Below are 22778 nucleotides of genomic sequence, written 5' to 3' on the forward strand. Positions count from 1 at the left end.
GCGGTGATACAGGTGGGTTATTTGCACATGGCCTATAGTTACCTGTGACTTAACTTTATAACATTATAATACGATGCGTGACAGTTTGTTAAATGCACACACAGGTGATGGGACCCTTGCAGCTTTTTCGCCTTCTGCCTCTACCTCCGAAGAAAGTTCTGCAGCAAGTGAAGATACATCTGTGAACAGCTATGCATCTTCCACACCCACTGCTTGTAAGAAAGTTCTTGGCTGTATTTTGATCGTTTTCCTACTCAATTAACCTCTCAACCCCCACCTGAGCCGAGCACATTTTCTACAGTTTGTCATTACCCAAATCTAAAAGCTTCTTGAAAAAAAAAAAAGCAACGAAAATGTTACAAAAATGCAATAAAAAGTGACAAAAACATGACAAAAAGAAATAACAAATATGATAAAGTCGAGTGATCATAAAAAACAGTCAAAAAGTGACGGCAACACGACAATGTGAGATCAATGTAAGCTTTTATATTTGGGTAAAGCCCAAGAAAATGCACTCGGTTAAGGCAGAAGTTAAGAGGTTGATATAAGTCTTGGCAACCTTCGACCTAAAACATGTTATATGAAATTAATTTGTTTGAATTGAATGTTGAACTGGCTTCTACTCCTGAACAGCTTAGTATTGTTTATAAATGGCCATAAATAATCAGAAATAATCATAATTATTAATTATAATCATATTAATTATAATCATATTAATTATAATCATAATTATTACTAGATATAAACTGGAGATCTTGGCGCTTTTACTGTTATACTAATAAAAAAAATAAACATTGTAGTCCTTATTTTGATCTGTTCTTTTTTTCTTTTTACAGCTACTACTGCCAAGAAGAGAACAAGAAAATCCAAGATGGAGGCAACGCTGGAGGTGTTTGCTGACAAGATTACCAGTGCCCTTAAAGATGACGACACAGATCTTTTGTTGAAGATGCAAGCAGCTCAGCATGAGCATGATCGTAAAATGTTCGCCATGATATCTCAGTTTATGGAGCGATCAACCCAGCCTCCACAGCCACCTTTCTACCAGGCACCAATTCAGCCCTCTCAGCTTTACAATCCAATTCATCCTCCTACTCATCATTCCTCACGGTTTCCTGTGGCTTCCTCTCCATCTCCCACCCAGCCCCTGCCCTTTTTTCAAGATTTAAATCAACCACTGCCCTTCAATAATACTCATCCACATCCCCGTCTCACGCAGTCATTTTTCCAGGCACCGGCAAATACTCAGGGTCAACAGGCTTTCAACAACGAGGATCATCAGCCACCTTTCCAGTCTGAAGAAGATGAAACCCACTTTACAATGTTATGAATGACTGTCATTAACGTTTTATAACCAATGATGCAGTTTTGCACAATATTCAGGTTGAAGTGTGAAGGTTATTGAAATGCAAGGTAATTTTGATTTGTTGATGGCAAATACTTGATGGAAAATACCTGACGCTACATTGAATATGTTGTATTGTATTTGTTTGCTAATACACTGAAGTTTTCCTGTCAGTGTTATTATTCTGTGGTGTTAGAACGTGGAAAAAATTTGCACTATTATAGCCACACTATTTTCTCTTAATAAAAATGAAACAACAACAATAACAGTATTGAAAATGTTATTTATAAACTTATTGCAGCTATGGTAACAATTCAGCAAAGCAGCACAAAACTAATTTGTGGTTAGGCCTGTCAAGATAACAGAATTCAATATATTGAGACATTAAAATATTGCGATAAATGATATTGAAGACCTTGTAATGAAACAGAAACTAACTCTAAAGCCAAAAAATGACAGTAAAGCTGAAAAGTACTTAAACACTTAAAATATCCCACTATAAACAAACTACGATTAAATGCAACCTACGCAGGTTAAAAAATATAGTATTACATTAGAAAAATGTGTAAAAAAAAATGCAAATATATGTACAGATAAATATATTAGCTCAACGTTGGCTAACAAAAAGCTGAGCCAGTGCTTCTCTGACTCTTGCTGGCTGCACATCTACAAATCCCCCTCCTTCAGCCCATCTCTCAACATGAGGAACAGTTCCACCAGCCTCTTCATAACTTTCCCCGTGCATTTCACACACATTGTGGAGTGTGCAACATGCACTGATTATGGTGGGGACGAGGGAAACGTCCACATCCAGCCGTTTAGCAAGGCACCTCCACCGGCCCTTCAGTCGGCCAAATGCGCACTCCACAGTCATCCTGGCTCTGCTGTGGCGCTCATTGAAGTACTTCTGCTCAACTGTCAGGGTCCCTGTGTCACAGTATCCTTTTAACAGCCAGCTTCGAAGGGGATAAGCCGGGTCACCGAGCAGCATAATTGGCACTTGAACGCCCATTATCTCCTCAGTGTCCTTAAGATTTAAAAGCACAAAAAAATCTAAATAATTAAAGACAGATTGTATACGTTATAAATCACTATTACTAGATTACTCACTGGTGGAAAAAGCTCCCCTCTCTCTGCGAGTGAGTACACATGGGAATTCCGGAGTACCCTCGCATCATGAACACTCCCTGGCCATCCAACATAGATGTTGGTGAAGCTGTTGGAAGACAGTGTTAAAATACTGAATATGCCATGGTAGAATTTATTTATTTTCAAGGATAAGATTTATTGCAGATGTATGGTTGTACCACAACAAAGTGAGGCAAGTACAGTAATTTGAAACTATTATAATAACAATATCTATATTTCTTACCAAAACCGATGATCCACGACACCCTGGAGCAGAACCGAGTGCCACCCTTTGCGGTTGAAATACTCTGCGTGGTTATCCTCTGGAGCAATGATGGGGATATGACTCCCATCAATAGCTCCTCCACACTGCGGGAAACCCCATCTCTGGCGGAAGCCTTCCATGACCTCTTGCAGGTCATCCCCTTTGGGCAGTTTTATGTAATGGGGCATGAGGACACGGCGAACTGCTTTGCAGAACTCGTGTACAATGGAGCAGACCGTAGACTTGGCTATGCCGAACAAGTTAGCTATCGTACGATAGCACGCACCTGTTAAAATCATTCAAAAGTGTCAATATATCTGGGACAATGGGAGCACAGTAATAATTTACTGTCATAAATACAATCAGGCTAGGCAAAGGCTTGTTACTCAGCTGGAAGCAAAGAAAGTGTCTCTAGATACTAAGACCTTATTGAAAAGAAGTTTAGGATACATTTTTGGTTTCTTACTTTCTTTTTTGAAAAGTACAGGCCTTTTTAAAAGGATATAAACTCTACTTTATTTGTTTTTATTTTTTTGTTTTATTTGTTAGTTTTGTTTGTTTAAAATAGTACAGAATAGTCAGTAACTCCCGTTCCTTACTCCAGTCCAGTGGTGGCGGTAATGCACAAGAAATAGTTGCTAACCGCCAATGAAAGAAGAAGTACGCACCTGTTGCTAGCCAATACACTCCAACTCCAACGCGTTTCTGCACTGTTATGGGCCGCCGCAGACGTGTCTCTTCCCGTGACAAAGTTTGTTGAAGGCGCTCACAAACATAATTGAAGGTGGATCTGGTCATTCTGAAGTTACTGACGAATTCGGTATCAGTAAAGCCACTCACATCAGTATCCCACCACTCCTGGCTGCGACTCCGCACACACACGGTTCTCTGTACCGACGTTGCTACCACTGCTCCACAAAACGCCATGGCCAAAAACCTTGCTCTCCTCCTCTTTTTTAATTTTCTTCTTAAAATGAGAAGGTTGTAATGGTGCTGGCTCCGTTGTGAAAATAACTTTAATAAAGCTAAACGAACTCCAATGCTGACACCCATATTTGGCTACTTCCGTAAACAACAAGTGACGTCGTTGACCGTTGAGTACTCTTCTGCGCATGCGGGTCACTTCTGGGTCATTTCACGTTCACACAGGAGATCACAAAAGGTCGCATTTAATTGGAAATGTGAACGGCCTTGCAAAAAAATCGCATTTTTTCAAAAAATCGGAATTGAGCATTAAGCCCTGCAGTGTGAACGCAGCCCAAGATGCCTGCAAAACAAGCCCAAATCATCACCCCTCCATCAGCTGATGGACAGTTGGCATGAGGTGTTTGTGCTGATATGCTGTGTTTGGTTTTCACCAAAAGTGGTGCTGTGCATTATGGCCAAACATCTCCACTTTGGTCTCGTCTGTCCAGAGGACATTGTTCCAGAAGTCTTGTGGTTTGTGTAAGGATAGGGACTTCATTACAGTGACGTAAATAAAGAAAAGACGTTCCACATGTGAGTGAGACATGACTACGTGCTTTTTTGAAAGATATTATAGGATATATTATGTGGTGTCAGAAGTGAACCTTAAGAATAGGTTACACAGAACCGCACTCAGGAGAGAAACTGAAGCATGGCTGTTGCAGCCGTACACAGAGGTGGGTAGTAACGAATTACATTTACTTCGTTACATTTACTTGAGTACATTTTTTGGGTAACTTGTAATTTTAGAGTAGATTTAAAGATGGGTACTTTTACTCTTACTCAAGTAAATTTCTTGTGAAAAAACTGTACTTTTACTTAGTTACATTCGGTGGCGTTCCTCCGTTACTGTCAAATGGTAATAATTATATTATATATATTAAAATAAGTGAATATGACTTTCGCAAGTCTCGCGAAACGTTGGAGAGGCTGCTTCGCGAGAGGTTGCTACGCATCACCCGCTTATAATTAGCGCGCGTTTAGTCGGAAGATGTGTGTGAGCTACGGGAGGCAGATTGCCCGTGGCCTCAAGTTCAGTCTATGTTTTCACTCCAAGATGTCAAAAAGAATAGTTTCATAATGCGATGCATGTTGTGTGCACCACAACGAACTGACATCTCTCAGCATACAAGAATTCCACCCTGAAAAGAACATGTAGCGGTAAGTGTCACAATGATGCCTATATTTGAACACTATTAACGGTCATTTGGTAACTATGGGAAATTTTCCCTTATTATAATACTATTTCACACACTGTCCGAGTGTTTTCCTCATATGCGCTCTTGTGCAAGCAATGAATCGTTTGAATCCTCCAAACAATACACGTCCACGAACAAACGTTCTCATCTTCACATTTACATATCCTTTTCTTCACAAAACGAAACAAATTGAATAGCCTAATGTGACGTCTTGCATTTATACACAAATCCGGACAGACACCTGTCTGAAGTGTAGAAAATACATACAAATAAAAACGGTATTGTATTTTATTCCTACCTAAAGAATAGCCTATATACTTATACAAATATAAGAACAAAGTATGTTTTAAGAAGAGCTCTAGTTAGCCCAGCACACCATTAATTTACACTGTTTAACCATTAATCACACACACACACACACACACACACACACACACACACACACACACACACACACACACACACACACACACACACACACACACACACACATATATATATTATATATATATATAAGGTTCATTAGCTTACATTAGTTAACATGAACTAATAATGAACTGCACTTATAAAGCACTTATTTATCTTTATGTTAATTTAAACATTTACTAATGCATTATTAAAATATTGTTAACATTAGTCAATGCACTGTGAACTAACATGAATAAACCATGAACAGCTGGATTTTTATGAACTAACGTTGACAAAGATTAACTAATGCTGAACAGAGGTGTTGTTCATGGTTACTTCATGTTAACTAATACATTAACTAATGTTAACTAATACAACCTTATTGTAAAGTGTTACAGAGAGGTGTGTGAAAGCTCTCCAAGTAGCCTGAAATTCAGGGTTTTCGTTATCAATCAGATCGAAAGTAACTAGTAACTAACTACTTGAGTAGTTTTCTCATCGAATACTTTTTTACTCTTACTCAAGTAAATATTACGATTGTTACTTTTACTTTTACTTGAGTAAATATTTCAGTAAGTACTTGTACTTTTACTTGAGTACAGATTTTGGCTACTCTACCCACCTCTGGCCGTACAGACATCACATCCGGAGCAGTTTGACTTCAATTCAGCGGATTACCAAGATGAATCAGACGGTTCGAGCCCTTTCGTCTAGCATCAGGACTGAGTGCAAAACCTGAGGAATACCAAATCAGCTCTTTGTTATGCCATGGGAGACGATGCCGACGGTATCTTTGCACTATTACCGCTGAGCGAGTCAGAGAGAAACAGACATGACTGTGGTGGAAGCATTTAGACAGCATTGTGTCGGCGTAATGCCAGTTATAATCATAGATTCCAAAATGATGGTGAAACTGCAGAGCATTTTATAACAGCAGTTCACAAACTGACAGAACGTTAAAAGAGGAATTAATCCAAGACGGATAGTTGTGGGAATCAGAGACATGCGACTGTCAGAGCACTTACAATTGGATCCAGAGCTAAGATTAGCTAAAGTTATTCAAAAAGTATGCAAAATGAAACAGTCAAGAGCAGCAAACAGTGTTACATGGTGTGATGATCTGCCAAGAGCATTAGCAGATCACAACAAAGAAATAGACCATAGTCACAAACAGGGAGCAAAGTGATCTTCAATTGTGTCTTTATAGAATCTTGCTTTGTAGCAAAACCCAAGCTAGACAATGGTGAAGCGTACTGATGTTTCCAGAAGCCTTTATTTATGTTCAGCCGTCAGCCTTGGTTTGAAACACAAATATATCTTTCCTTTCTTACACCGTTTCTCCGTGAAACACCGTAAGAGCTACAGAACAGATAAATAACATAAAATTAGCTCTTATAATCATACACATTTCACAAAGTCCACATTAACCTTACAAATAGCACTTTATAAAAATACAACTTTCTGTGACATTACCTCTGACAGTATTAACAATGCTAAAGGCTTATGTTAGCATGACTTCACGTTGAAACACGAGGGATAACAATACAGTTAAACACCTTTTCACAGATGAATAGATTAACACACACATATTACTGACATAAACATGAAACAAATCAAACACATAATACCTTGTTCCCGTTCCAGCTAGGTGCTTAAATATCCTCTTATTTATACGATTTCCGAGCGACATGTGATCTTCCTCCTTACTTCCTTGCATGCGTCTCAACAAAACCAATAATTCAGCCCTTTAGATGCAAAAATTAACGATCCACTAGGAGGCGCCAAATTTACACTTTCCTTAGGATTAGTTACACTCCCACCAATCATGAGTGTATAATGGAACGGTATACAGTCTGCATTAGGCACGAATGATTTTAACTGAAAGTTGCCTTCCTTGAAGCCTGTATAAGAACAAAGATAACTTAGCTAAAGTTAGAAACTTAACTAGAACTATGTAATATTATGCACTATGGAGGGAGGGAGCAGATTTAGCTAGTCTCCAACAGCAGAACAAGCTTCTGGACCGGGCGCTCAACTTCGGACACCTTGTGAAGACGCTCCCCTTTCTTGCCAAGCTTACTGTCACCAAGCCGAATTTTAACTCTCCGTACAAGCCCATCTTTGTCGGTAGTGGTTTCTGAAACTCTACCCAATCTCCACTCATTCCTGTGCACATCCTCTCCCTTCATGATTACAACATCTCCAACTTGTAAATTTCTTCTTGGAGCATGCCAGCGCTGTCTGAGAGCTATGTTGACAAGGTATTCCTTTCGCCAGCGACTCCAAAACTGTTCTGCGAGGTATTGAACTTGTCTCCACCTTTTCCTGCCATACACATCTTCTCTGACGAATTTACCTGGGGGAGGCAAGGCCTGAACAGATTTCATTGTCAGAAGATGATTTGGGGTGAGTGGTTCGAGGCTATGGGGGTCACTGAGGTTGTCAACAGTCAGAGGACGACTGTTGACTATAGCCATAGCCTCATAGAAAAAGGCCCGTAGCGAAGCATCATTTAGTCTTCCAGAGGAAAGAACAAGAGTGGACCTTAGAACGTTTCTCACTGTTCTTATTTGCCTTTCCCACACCCCTCCTGCATGACTAGAATGGGGAGCGTTCATGATGAAGTCGCATTGCTTCTCTGCAAGAAATACAGCCAGACGATCTGCGTCAACTTCCTTTAGAGCTTCTCTGAGCTCATTTTTTGCTCCGACGAAATTGCTTCCTTGATCAGATTTGATCTGACGAACAGCACCACGTATGGCGATGAAACATCGAAGGCCATTTATGAAGGCATCTGTCGACATGTTTTCAAGAGTCTCAATATGAACAGCACGGGAGCTAAGGCAAGTGAAAAGAAGGCCGTACCTCTTGTTCTCCTTTCTTCCTTGTTTTGTAAGGAATGGCCCGAAGCAGTCCATGCCACAGAAAGTGAAGGGAGGTGATGGTTCCAACCGTTCAGGGGGTAGATCGGCCATCTTTTGCTCTTCCATAGGTTTGCGCTGCCGTCTACAGGTGACACATTGATGAATGTAGGATGCGACTGCCCGGTTGATTCCTGTAATCCAGTAGCCGCTGCGCCTTATTTCATTAATGGTAAGACCTTTACCTTGATGTTTCATCTTTTCGTGGTGATAGGCAATAATCATCCTTGTGATGTGATGATCTTTGGGAATGATTGCAGGATGCTTGATGAAGTTGGGAAGAGAGGAGTTGCACAGCCTCCCTCCCACCCTGAGGACGCCGTCATTGTGGAGAAAAGCATCAAGAGCGTGTAACGGATTGCGAGTTGGTAGGGGGATCCCTTTGCTCAGCAGTTTCAACTCTTCTTGGTACACATTTTTCTGCAGATCTTTGATTAGGCGATGTACTGCCTCTTCTCGTTCTGTTACAGTGGTGAGACTGTTTGATCTGTTCTTGCTTATGCGCCTGAGAATGCGTGCAACTGCTCGCATAGCTAGCGACCAAGAAGAGAACTTGGACAAGCGATCAACGAGGCTCACGCGTTCAGTGGTTTTTGTACTGAGCGCTAGAACACTTTTGACCTCTGGATCTCCGACGGTTAACTCTGGTGCTTCATCTGTAGTCAGCTTTATTTCCTTGTCCCATAAAAACCTGGGCCCAGTGAGCCAGGTAGATGACAAAAGCTCGCTGGCAGTTAAGCCCCTAGAAGCATGGTCAGCAGGATTCTCATTTGTTGGGACATATCGCCACTGTTGTGGGACTGAGCTGAGCTGAATCTTCTGAACACGGTTAGCCACAAACGTGTGAAATCGTTGTGCTTCGTTTCTTATATAACCTAAGACCACTTTAGAGTCGGTCCAGAAGAACTCCTCAGCGTTAATACATCCCAATTCCTCCTTGAGCATGTTGCTTATCTTCACTGAAACAACTGCTGCTGTCAATTCTAATCTGGGGATGGTTGTAATCTTGGTTGGAGAGACACGTGATTTTCCTGCAACGAAGGCACAATGAATGTCTCCCTCTTCATTTTGAAGTCGCAGGTATGAACACTGACCGTAACCCTTCATACTGGCATCAGAGAAGTGATGCAGCTCTGTCTTCGAGACCTTTCCAAATCCAGCAGGTGAGTAGGTACGGGATATGGTGAAGTTATCCAAGTGGGCTAGATCACTTCTCCATTGTTCCCATTTCGGGCGAAGCACGTCAGTGAGAGGATCATCCCAGCCAGTGCCCCGTCTACATATCTCCTGAAGAATGATCTTTGCTTTAAGGGCGACTGGTGCCACAAACCCAAGAGGATCGTACAAAGAAGCCACTGTAGATAAAATACCACGTCGTGTTGCAGGCTGCTCCTTGAGGCTGACGTTAAGCTTGAAGCGGTCAGACTCCACATCCCATTGAATCCCGAGAGCTCTCTCTAGTGGCAAATCATCAAAAGCGAGGTCCATATCCTTCACGTTGGTTGCTCGTTCGGAGGGTGGTATACTCTCTAGTACCTCTCTGTTGTTAGACACAAACTTATGTAGTCGTAGACCACCCGTGGCGCAGAGTTCGCGAGCTTCCCTGGCAAGCTGAATAGCATCTTCAGTGTTTTCAACACTTACGAGACCATCGTCTACATAAAAGTCCCTCATAACAAATTTCGAGCCTTGAGTGTAGATGTCGCGATTCTCCTTAGCTAGATGTTTCATCCCATAGTTTGCACATCCCGGAGAGGAAGTTGCACCGAACAGATGCACTTTCATGCGAAACTCGCTGGGCTGTGACTTCAAGTCTCCTTGCTTCCACCAAAGAAAGCGCAGGTAGTTGCGATCAGCTTCGTTCACATGAAACTGATGGAACATCTTCTGAATGTCGCACATCAATGCAACGGGGTGCTTTCGGAAACGGATGAGAACTCCACTTAAGTTGTTCAACATGTCAGGCCCAGAGAGAAGGTGATCATTCAAGCTTGCTCCTTTATATCTGGCTGAGCAATCAAACACTACACGAAGTTTATCTGGCTTCTTCGCATGATGCACACCATGATGGGGAATGTACCATTTCTCACCTTCTCTTCCATCGTCCTTAACCTGCTCAGCATCTCCATTTCCGATGACTTCCTCCATGTACTCAACATAATGCTCCTTATACCTCTCATCCTGTTGCAGTTTCCTTTTAAGGTGAAGGAGGCGTGTCATAGCTGAGCCTTTGTTGTCAGGCAAGCTGGGTCTGGTTTTGAAGGGCAGAGGCATTTCATAATGGCCATGTATATTTTTCCTTATTCCCTCATCCAGTATGTTGAGGAATGTGATGTCGTCTTGTGACACAATTTTGCTGTCGTCACTGCCATCTTTGAAATCAGACTCTAAAATGCGAATGACGTCGGTAGGAGTTACCGGAGGTAATCCTAAATCCGTCCTTACAGCGTAGGGTTCATCGTCATCTCCTAAAAGGACTTGTCTTGGTGCCATAGCTCTTGAGCAGTTGTAGCCGATCAAAAGGCCTACTACACAGTCCTTCAGTGGTTGGATTTCATTCACTATCTCTGCAAGATGACTCCATTGTTTAGCCGTCTCACAAGTGGGAATGTGAGAGCGATTAACAGGTATGCAATCCTTCGTATAGGTAACTGGAAGATCGACTTGAATTGCAGAACTATATCCTCTAACACGAAGGCCAGAAACACTTTCGCTTGTGAGAACTGTATCCTTACCACTCATAGTCGTCAACTTCAGTTTCACTGGATACTTGTCAGCATTAAGACCATCACTTACTTCTTGGTCAATAAACGTAGTATCGCTTTGAGTGTCAAGTAGCGCATAGACAAGTTTCTCAGTGGTTGGATCATTTTTAGATGAAACCCAGACTGGTATCACCATGGATGTGTTGGATGAGCCTTCACCTGCTACACTGAGTGCCATTGCAGCAGCACCTCGATTTGTCTCTGGTTTTGTTGTAGACCTTTCTCTTTTATAGTTGTCATCATGCAGGACTGTAGGATGCTTTCCTTTACAGTGGTCACAGAAATGACGATGACGGCATTCTCTCACGCCGTGGCCAGGTTTCAGGCATCCATAGCAGAGTTTCATCTCCTTTATGTAGTTGCGTCGCTCAACCAACACCATCTCAGTGAACTTGGAGCATGAATGAAGCTGGTGTCTATTATCTTCACAAAGGATACACGAAGTCTTAACCTTTCTCTGTTCTGAATTGTGGTTTTCATTTTTAGTGACTGTTTGAGTGGTAAAAACACTGGCCTTGTTTTTCTTCACGTCTCTGAGATTTCTCTTCTCAGTGCTAGAATCTGATGAACGAAGGGCATGAAACGACGTAATGGGATTGCAAGCAATCTCAGCTTCAGTTGCCGTGAATCTAGCAAACTCCTTGAAACTTGGGAATTCTTGATTTTCATTTAGGCTTTGCGTGACTTGTCGGTTCCAGCGTAAAGCTGCCCAGTCAGGTAGTTTGTGAACGAGCTTCTGATTTTCTTCACAGTCATTTAATATGTCGAGACCCTTGACATGAGGCATGGCATCTTGACAAGCAATCAGAAAATCTGAGAAGCGTCTCAGTCCTTCAGCATCCTTTGATGGAATTCTCGGCCAGTTGATGAGCTTCTCTCTGAATGCTCTCTGAATGGCGAATGGCTGGCCAAAGCGACGATTTAGTTTGTCCCAGGCGTCTTGGTAGGCGTCATTGTCATTTCGGTAGAAGTTGCCATCTAAAACCTGCCGTGCTGGGCCACCAACATATTTTTTCAGGTAGTATAGTTTTTCAGCTGGTGTGATTGCCCTTTGGTCAATAAGTGAGGTGAATGCTGCCTTCCATTCAATGAATTGTATGGGATCACCATTGAAAACAAATGGTTCAGGAACAGGAAGCCTATTTAAGACCATGTTGTCTTGAAGGATCTGAGCGAGAGAGGGAATGTCTGTATAACGGGGCGATGCAACTTGTGAGAGGGGTACTGTAGTTACAGACACATTCTTTGCTTCCATGTTCCTTTTCCTTTTAACATAGTTAGCATCCTTGTGTTCTGTCTCCTTATCGTAGATCCTCAACTTGGCTTGAGCTGCCCTTATCTCTTTCTCCGCCTGCAATCGCTCCAACTCACGCTTTTGTGCCTCTAGAACTTTGCGTTGTTGTTCCTCTAACTCCCTTATGGATTCCCTTTTCCTTTCCTCCTCTAGCAGCATCTGATAATTTGCTTCCTTTACTGCTAGTTCAGCTGCTGCATCCGCGCGTTTTGCTGACATGGATGTAGTTATGCTGCTGTCAGACTGGCTGTGACTTATCAAAGAAGCTGCAGATCCATAGACAGACTTTGCATAGTCATGGCGGAGCAGTTCATGAAGGCGGCGTCTTTCCTGCTGCTCATTAAACTCGCTTTCATCATCTATAGCCCTGTTATAGGCAATGTTGGTGATTTCTGTGGTCACCGATTCACACGTATCAACTCTTCTTCTTATGTCGGTGGAAGGTGTGGTGAGATTTCGAATTTCATAATAAATTTTCTTTATGTCTTCTTTATCTTTCTTAAGCTCTTCAATGAGAGGCCAGAGCTGACTCTCTGACATATAAGTCTTTAGCTGATCTCTTGCCTTGCGTGAGTGGAGCTTCCACTGCTCGCACATGGCATACAGCCTTTGCTCTTTTTTCTTGGCCTCTTCATATTGATGCGCGCGCATCTTCTCTGTAGGATGGCGTGTGCGTTCAGAGCGTCTAGGACCTTCAAGAGCATTATCATCCTCATTAAACTGCTCCTTTAGATCAGTTGGACTTTGTTGTTTAGCTTCATTTGTTTCCTTCAGACACAGCCTCTCTGATGAGTCTACCATTGTCTGGACTTCACTTTGTAAATCTTCATGCTGATAATCAGCCATCTGCTCCTCCACCTCCTTCTCATTACCTGACTCTGACATTATCACCTAAAATGTTCTCTCTATTTAAATTTAACTCTAATGGCGGAAGAAGACCCCTTAGCAGATATGATTAAGCCCTTGTTATGAACAGCATAAACATAAAATATCAGAACATTAGTGTAAAAAATAGCTAGCAAATATGCATTTACATATAAACACTCAAATAACTGCAAATGTCACTGAAAATACCACAATAAACAAAGTTATATAAGTTCTTAAATCCAAAGAGCGAGAAATGTAAATGTGAGCCTCAATAAACACAGTTAACGAAGTTGATAAGTGCAAAGTCCAAAATAAAATGCATATATCTCCTTGTGGATGCGTGCAGGCATGAGTGTAGATGCAACCACAATTTTTGTTGCTCTCCTTGCTGAGCCGGTGAGTATTAAATGTTCAGTCCAAGAAGCAATTCATCCGTTGCTCGCCTTATTGCTGCACTATAGACTGTATAATAATGGGTTAATACTCACAGTCCTTCTTCAATGTCTGTGAGTATGGCTGTACTCGACCATTGCACCGATTCCGTGAGACCGCTGTCCAAAGTAGGTCAAGCACGAGGCGTGAGGATGTCAGCTTGATGGGTTAATGCTGACACCTTGTGGCGATGTAGCGGAAGCTGTAGCCGGCGCCGTGAAGACCCTCCGTGCCCGTCGTAGACAACAAGTCGTTGGTATCGATGCGGGTCAAGCTCTTACTGTAGCAAAACCCAAGCTAGACAATGGTGAAGCGTACTGATGTTTCCAGAAGCCTTTATTTATGTTCAGCCGTCAGCCTTGGTTTGAAACACAAATATATCTTTCCTTTCTTACACCGTTTCTCCGTGAAACACCGTAAGAGCTACAGAACAGATAAATAACATAAAATTAGCTCTTATAATCATACACATTTCACAAAGTCCACATTAACCTTACAAATAGCACTTTATAAAAATACAACTTTCTGTGACATTACCTCTGACAGTATTAACAATGCTAAAGGCTTATGTTAGCATGACTTCACGTTGAAACACGAGGGATAACAATACAGTTAAACACCTTTTCACAGATGAATAGATTAACACACACATATTACTGACATAAACATGAAACAAATCAAACACATAATACCTTGTTCCCGTTCCAGCTAGGTGCTTAAATATCCTCTTATTTATACGATTTCCGAGCGACATGTGATCTTCCTCCTTACTTCCTTGCATGCGTCTCAACAAAACCAATAATTCAGCCCTTTAGATGCAAAAATTAACGATCCACTAGGAGGCGCCAAATTTACACTTTCCTTAGGATTAGTTACATGCTTAAGCAAGAAAAAAGTGATCTCAAGCCTCATTAGAGGAAAAAAAGTGTAAAAAACAGTTAAAGAGATCAAGCATCATATTCCATTCAGGTTAAATCACAGGAAATTCAGTTTTAACATCCAACATGTTCCAGGGAAAAGTGTAATCACAGCAGACACACTTTCACACGTGCTTCTGGATGTGTGTCCTTCACGGGCTGACTTACAGCTAGACAGAGATCTCAATGTCTTGCTTTCCGGTAACAGACAGCAGATTGGAGCAGATAAAGCAAGCTCAAGAAGAAGAGAAACACAAAAAGGTGAAGAACACTGTCTTGCTGGATGGCCAGAAAAACACACAGTGAGCAAAGAGCTGATGCCATATTGGCATGTGAGAGCAGAACTGACTGTACCCGATGACATGCGGTTGAAGATGACAGGTGTCATTCCAGAGACATTGCAGAAAGAGATTCTGACAAAAATACATGACGGGCTCCAGCGGATGATAAAGTGCCATGCCAGAGCACAACACTCAGTCTGGTGGCCGCTGTGTTTCCTCACACATTCGTCAGATGGTGGAACAGTTGTAACACTCAGCCCAATACACTGACTTACAAAAGTTAAAATTGGGGTCAGATTAAACTGTGTGATGTTGGGAGTGTTTAAAAAGATGAGACACTCCTTCAAGTGAACTGTAGGCAAGGCACGTCAAGGCAAGTTTATTTGTATAGCACATTTAATACACAGTGGCAATTCAAAGTGCTTTACACAGAAATTAAGTTAAAATAATCATAAGTGAATAAAATAAAATAAAATATAGTATAACAGTTATAATAGGAAATATAGCTGCAAGCAGCAATACCGGGGCCAAGCGCAAAGAAGAAGACAAGACATGCCAAAATGGCTGGCAGTGTCAGATCAACTGGAGCAATGAGCAATTAATCACGTTTTAAGATGATTTTAGGCAAAAGGCTGAAAAATGCATTGTAGTCTGAGAGTGTCAGACCAACTGCAACAATTAACAATTATACAGTTTAAGAAGATTAGGCAAAATGGCTGAAATATCATATATAGAGTCACTGATAATATAAGTTAATGGTTTATCACTTTTGACCAATAGGTGGCACAGTTACGAAATTGATGTGGTGTAGTCAGAATAAGGGAACAATGACACATGCAAAGTTTGATGCCAATATGTCAAAGCATTGCAGAGATACAGCCTCAAGAGTCATTTTGGCATCATGGCTCAACTTCGTCACTGCGGTTTACAAAAACGGTTTCATCTATTGATGCAAAATCCCTAACTTTTTGTTGACATAGTCTGAAGATGATCCGATTCGATTTTGGTGGAAATTGGATAAACGGTCTAGGATGAGTTTGAAAAAGTAGGTTTAGATCAAATAAGAACATTGAGAACAGGATGTTTGACCAAATATGGCAAAATTAGTATCTATGTTCTCGGCATGAGCCAATAAATGTATTATGACCAGTTTCATTAAACTAGGCTAATTTAATCAAAAGTTATTAGCATGTTTGTAAATTTTGTTATAACCTCTGACCACAAGGTGGCACTGCCCCAAAACTTTTTGAGTACCTTCAAAGCATGGTGCGGAAGACCCATACCAAGTTTCGTAATGATAGACTAATGCGTTTGTAAAATATAGTATTTTAGCACATAATTCAAAACGGCCGAGAGCCAAAATGGCCGATATGGTAAAATTGAATATCAGACAACTCTGAATACCGTCCTGAATCTAACGAGACAACTTTATGGTTTTTGGACAAACAGTTCAAAAGTTATAAGCAAAAATAGCCATTTTTTGTATCTCCGGACCAGTAGGTGGCGCTGCGCCGAAACGCTGCAAGTTGCCTCAAGTCATGCTTGTGATGACATGTACCAAGTTTGGATTGAACACGATAAAGCATTGTAGAGATATTGCCTTATGAGTGTTTTTGCAACCGCTACGTAAAAATTGTGCACACGTTTATCAAAAACGATTTGACGAATCAACTTGATTTGCAAGATTTTTTGTCAGCATGGTCTGAAGATGATCTGGTTCAATTTTCGTGCAAATCGGACAAACCGTCTAGGACGAGTTCGCAAAAGTAGGTTTTTCGGAAAATTAAATGTGGCGGGGAAATTATCATGACCGAAAATGACGTCATAGGATGCAATTGAATCGGCATGAGCCAATGAATGTATTATGACCAGTTTCATTATACTAAGCTAATTTAATCAAAAGTTATTAGCATTTTTGTCAAGTTTGTTATAACTTTTGACCACAAGGTGGCACTGCCCCAAAACTTTTTGAGTACCTTCAGGGCATGGAGTGGAAGTCACATACCGAGTTTAGTAACAATATACTAATGCATTTGTAAAATATAGCATTTTAGCAGATAATTCAAAATGGCCGACAGCCAAAATGGCTGATATGGTAAAATTGAATATCAGACGACTCGGCATGCCGTCCTGAATCTAACGAGACCACTTTTATGATTTTTGGACAAACGGTTCAAAAGTTAAAAGCAAAAACAGCCATTTTTTGTATCTCCGGACCAGTAGGTGGCGCTGCGCCGAAACACTGCATGTTGCCTCAAGTCATGCTTGTGATGACATGTACCAAGTTTGGTTTGAATACGATAAAGCGTTGCGGAGATATTGCCTTAAGAGTGCTTTTGCAACCGCTACGTAAAATTTGTTTGCGCGTTTATCGCAAATGATTTGACAAATCAACTTGATTTGCAAGATTTTTTGTCAGCATGGTCTGAAGATGATCTGGTTCAATTTTCGTGCAAATCGGATGAACCGTCTAGGACGAGTTCGCAAAAGTAGGTTTTTCGGTTAATTAAAAATGGCGGGAAAATTATTATGACGGAAAATGACGTCATAGGGTGCAATCGAATTGTCTTGAGCCAAGGAATCAGAGGAAAAAAGAATTTCGTTTCTAGCCCTTATGGTTCAAAAGTTATTAGCATAAACATGAGTCTAATTTTGGACTGATGGTGGCGCTAGAGGGATTGAGTTAGAGACTCAAAATTTGCTATGGTGACATTTCAGACTGTCCTCTATTAGTGTGCCAAATTTCATAACTTTTTACCATACGGTTCTATGGGCTGCCATAGACTTCGTGGCGGAAGAAGAAGAAGAAGAAGATGAAATATAGCTGCAAGCAGCAATACCGGGGCCAAGCGCAAAGAAGAAGACAAGACATGCCAAAATGGCTGGCAGTGTCAGATCAACTGGAGCAATGAGCAATTAATCACGTTTTAAGATGATTTTAGGCAAAAGGCTGACAAATGCATTGTAGTCTGACAGTGTCAGACCAACTGCAACAATGAACAATTATACAGTTTAAGAAGATTAGGGCAAAATGGCTGAAATATCATATATAGAGTCACTGATAATATAAGTTAATGGTTAATCACTTTTGACCAATAGGTGGCACAGTTACGAAATTTATGTGGTGTGGTCAGAATAAGGGAACAATGACACATGCAAAGTTTGATGCCAATATGTCAAAGCATTGCAGAGATACAGCCTCAAGAGTCATTTTGGCATCATGGCTCAAATTTGTCGCTGCGGTTTACAAAAACAGTTTCATCTATTGATGCAAAATCCCTAACTTTTTGTTGACACAGTCTGAAGATGATACGATTCGATTTTGGTGGAAATTGGACAAACAGTCTAGGATGAGTTTGAAAAAGTAGATTTTGATCAAATAAGAACATTGAGGACAGGATGTTTGACCAAATATGGCAAAATTTGTATCTATGTTCTTGGCATGAGCCAATAAATGTATTTTGACCTGTTTCATTAAACTAGGCTAATTTAATCAAAAGTTATTAGCATTTTTGTAAATTTTGTTATAACCTTTGACCACAAGGTGGCACTGCCCCAAAACTTTTTGAGTACCTTCAAAGCATGGTGCGGAAGACCCATACCAAGTTTCGCAACGATAGACTAATGCGTTTGTAAAATATAGTATTTTAGCACATAATTCAAAATAGCCGAGAGCCAAAATGGCCGATATGGTAAAATTGAAAATCAGACAACTCTGAATACCGTCCTGAATCTAACGAGACAACTTTTATTATTTTTGGACAAACGGTTCAAAAGTTATAAGCAAAAATAGCCATTTTTTTGTATCTCCGGACCAGTAGGTGGCGCTGCGCCGAAATGCTGCAAGTTGCCTCAAGTCATGCTTGTGATGACATATACCAAGTTTGGATTGAACACGATAAAGCGTTGCGGAGATATTGCCTTATGAGTGTTTTTGCAACCGCTACGTAAAATTTGTGTGCACGTTTATCAAAAACGATTTGACGAATCAACTTGATTTGCAAGATTTTTTGTCAGCATGGTCTGAAGATGATCTGGTTCAATTTTCGTGCAAATCGGACAAACCGTCTAGGACGAGTTCGCAAAAGTAGGTTTTTTGGAAAATTAAATATGGCGGGGAAATTATCATGACCGAAAATGACGTCATAGGGTGCAATTGAATCGGCATGAGCCAATGAATGTATTATGACCAGTGTCATTATACTAAGCTAATTAAATCAAAAGTTATTAGCATTTTTGTCAAGTTTGTTATAACTTTTGACCACAAGGTGGCACTGCCCCAAAACTTGTTGAGTACCTTCAGGGCATGGAGTGGAAGTCACATACCAAGTTTAGTAACAATACACTAATGCATTTGTAAAATATAGCATTTTAGCACATAATTCAAAATGGCCGACAGCCAAAATGGCCGATATGGTAAAATTGAATATCAGACAACTCGGCATGTCGTCCTGAATCTAACGAGACCACTTTTATGATTTTTGGACAAACGGTTCAGAAGTTATAAGCAAAAACAGCCATTTTTTGTATCTCCGGACCAGTAGGTGGCGCTGCGCCGAAACGCGGTATGTTGCCTCAAGTCATGCTTGTGATAACATGTACCAAGTTTGGTTTGAATACGATAAAGCATTTCGGAGATATAGCCTTAAGTGGGTTTTTGCAACCGCTACGTAAAATTTGTGTGCGCGTTTATCAAAAACGATTTGACGAATCAACTTGATTTGCAAGATTTTTTGTCAGCATGGTCTGAAGATAATCTGGTTCAATTTTTGTACAAATCGGATGAACCGTCTAGGACGAGTTCGCAAAAGTAGGTTTTTCGGTTAATTAAAAATGGCGGGAAAATTATCATGGCGGAAAATGACGTCATAGGGTGCAATCGAATTGTCTTGAGCCAAGGAATCAGAGGAAAAAAGAATTTTGTTTCTAGCCCTTATGGTTCAAAAGTTATTAACATAAACATGAGTCCAATTTTGGACTGATGGTGGCGCTAGAGGGATTAAATTAGAGACTCCAAATTTGCTATGGAGACACTACAGACTGTCCTCTATAAGTGTGCCAAATTTCATAACTTTTTACCATACGGTTCTATGGGCTGCCATAGACTTCGTGGCGGAAGAAGAAGAAGAAGAAGATGAAATATAGCTGCAAGCAGCAATACCGGGGCCAAGCGCAAAGAAGAAGACAAGACATGCCAAAATGGCTGGCAGTGTCAGATCAACAGGAGCAATGAGCAATTAATCACGTTTTAAGATGATTTGAAGCAAAAGGCTGAAAATGCATTGTAGTCTGAGAGTGTCAGACCAACTGCAACAATTAACAATTATACAGTTTAAGAAGATTAGGCAAAATGGCTGAAATATCATATATTGAGTCACTGATAATGTAAGTTAATGGTTTATCACTTTTGACCAATAGGTGGCACAGATACGAAATTGATGTGGTGTGGTCAGAATAAGGGAACAATGACACATGCAAAGTTTGATGCCAATATGTCAAAGCATTGCAGAGATACAGCCTCAAGAGTCATTTTGGCATAATGGCTCAACTTCGTCGTTGCGGTTTACAAAAACGGTTTCATCTATTGATGCAAAATCCCTAACTTTTTGTTGACACAGTCTGAAGATGATACGATTCGATTTTGGTGGAAATTGGACAAACGGTCTAGGATGAGTTTGAAAAAGTAGGTTTTGATCAAATAAGAACATTGAGGACAGGATGTTTGACCAAATATGGAAAAAATAGTATCTCTGTTCTCGGCATGAGCCAATGACTGTATTATGACCAGTTTCATTAAACTAGGCTAATTTAATCAAAAGTTATTAGCATGTTTGTAAATTTTGTTATAACCTCTGACCACAAGGTGGCACTGCCCCAAAACGTTTTGAGTACCTTCAAAGCATGGTGCGGAAGATATGATTTTTGGACAAACAGTTCAAAAGTTATAAGCAAAAACAGCCATTTTTTGTATCTCCGGACCAGTAGGTGGCGCTGCGCCGAAACACTGCATGTTGCCTCAAGTCATGCTTGTGATGACATGTACCAAGTTTGGATTGAATACGATAAAGCATTGTAGAGATATAGCCTTATGAGTGTTTTTGCAACCACTACGTAAAATTTGTGTGCACGTTTATCAAAAACGATTTGACGAATCAACTTGATTTGCAAGATTTTTTGTCAGCATGGTCTGAAGATGATCTGGTTCAATTTTCGTGCAAATCGGACAAACCGTCTAGGACGAGTTCGCAAAAGTAGGTTTTTTGGAAAATTAAATATGGCGGGGAAATTATCATGACCGAAAATGACGTCATAGGATGCAATTGAATCGGCATGAGCCAATGAATGTATTATGACCAGTTTCATTATACTAAGCTAATTAAATCAAAAGTTATTAGCATTTTTGTCAAGTTTGTTATAACTTTTGACCACAAGGTGGCACTGCCCCAAAACTTTTTGAGTACCTTCAGGGCATGGAGTGGAAGTCACATACCGAGTTTAGTAACAATACACTAATGCATTTGTAAAATATAGCATTTTAGCACATAATTCAAAATGGCCGACAGCCAAAATGGGCGATATGGTAAAATTGAATATCAGACGACTCGGCATGCCGTCCTGAATCTAACGAGACCACTTTTATGATTTTTGGACAAACAGTTCAAAAGTTATAAGCAAAAACAGCCATTTTTTGTATCTCCGGACCAGTAGGTGGCGCTGCGCCGAAACACTGCATGTTGCCTCAAGTCATGCTTGTGATGACATGTACCAAGTTTGGTTTGAATACGATAAAGCGTTGCGGAGATATTGCCTTAAGAGTGCTTTTGCAACCGCTACATAAAATTTGTTTGCGCGTTTATCGCAAATGATTTGACGAATCAACTTGATTTGCAAGATTTTTTGTCAGCATGGTCTGAAGATGATCTGGTTCAATTTTCGTGCAAATCGGATGAACCGTCTAGGACGAGTTCGCAAAAGTAGGTTTTTCGGTTAATTAAAAATGGCGGGAAAATTATTATGACGGAAAATGACGTCATAGGGTGCAATCGAAATGTCTTGAGCCAAGGAATCAGAGGAAAAAAGAATTTCGTTTCTAGCCCTTATGGTTCAAAAGTTATTAGCATAAACATGAGTCTAATTTTGGACTGATGGTGGCGCTAGAGGGATTGAGTTAGAGACTCAAAATTTGCTATGGTGACATTTCAGACTGTCCTCTATTAGTGTGCCAAATTTCATAACTTTTTACCATACGGTTCTATGGGCTGCCATAGACTTCGTGGCGGAAGAAGAAGAAGATGAAATATAGCTGCAAGCAGCAATACCGGGGCCAAGCGCAAAGAAGAAGACAAGACATGCCAAAATGGCTGGCAGTGTCAGATCAACTGAAGCAATGAGCAATTAATCACGTTTTAAGATGATTTTAAGCAAAAGGCTGAAAATGCATTGTAGTCTGAGAGTGTCAGACCAACTGCAACAATTAACAATTATACAGTTTAAGAAGATTAGGCAAAATGGCTGAAATATCATATATTGAGTCACTGATAATGTAAGTTAATGGTTTATCACTTTTGACCAATAGGTGGCACATATACGAAATTTATGTGGTGTGGTCAGAATAAGGGAACAATGACACATGCAAAGTTTGATGCCAATATGTCAAAGCCTTGCAGAGATACAGCCTCAAGAGTCATTTTGGCATCATGCCTCAAATTTGTCGCTGCGGTTTACAAAAACGGTTTCATCTATTGATGCAAAATCCCTAACTTTTTGTTGACACAGTCTGAAGATGATACGATTCAATTTTGGTGGAAATTGGACAAACGGTCTAGGATGAGTTTGAAAAAGTAGATTTTGATCAAATAAGAACATTGAGGACAGGATGTTTGACCAAATATGGCAAAATTAGTATCTCTGTTCTCGGCATGAGCCAATAAATGTATTATGACCAGTTTCATTAAACTAGGCTAATTTAATCAAATGTTATTAGCATGTT

At 40.5% G+C, this 22778-nt stretch overlaps 1 protein-coding gene across 1 annotated transcript; it reads right to left on the minus strand.

Annotated features, from left to right (window-relative positions):
* Positions 1-1609: 1609 nt before the first annotated feature.
* LOC307139852 (uncharacterized protein) lies at positions 1610-3486 on the minus strand. The gene is made up of 3 exons (XM_079838974.1): positions 2718-3486; positions 2456-2561; positions 1610-2372 (listed from the first exon to the last, which is right to left on the minus strand). The coding sequence occupies exons 1-3, from the start codon at positions 3035-3037 to the stop codon at positions 1953-1955; spliced, it is 846 nt and encodes a 281-aa protein (XP_079695100.1). The 5' UTR covers positions 3038-3486; the 3' UTR covers positions 1610-1952.
* Positions 3487-22778: the final 19292 nt, after the last annotated feature.

This window comes from Gobio gobio (assembly GCF_949357685.1).
Source record: "Gobio gobio genome assembly, chromosome: 16".
Classification (NCBI taxonomy): Eukaryota; Metazoa; Chordata; class Actinopteri; order Cypriniformes; family Gobionidae; genus Gobio; species Gobio gobio.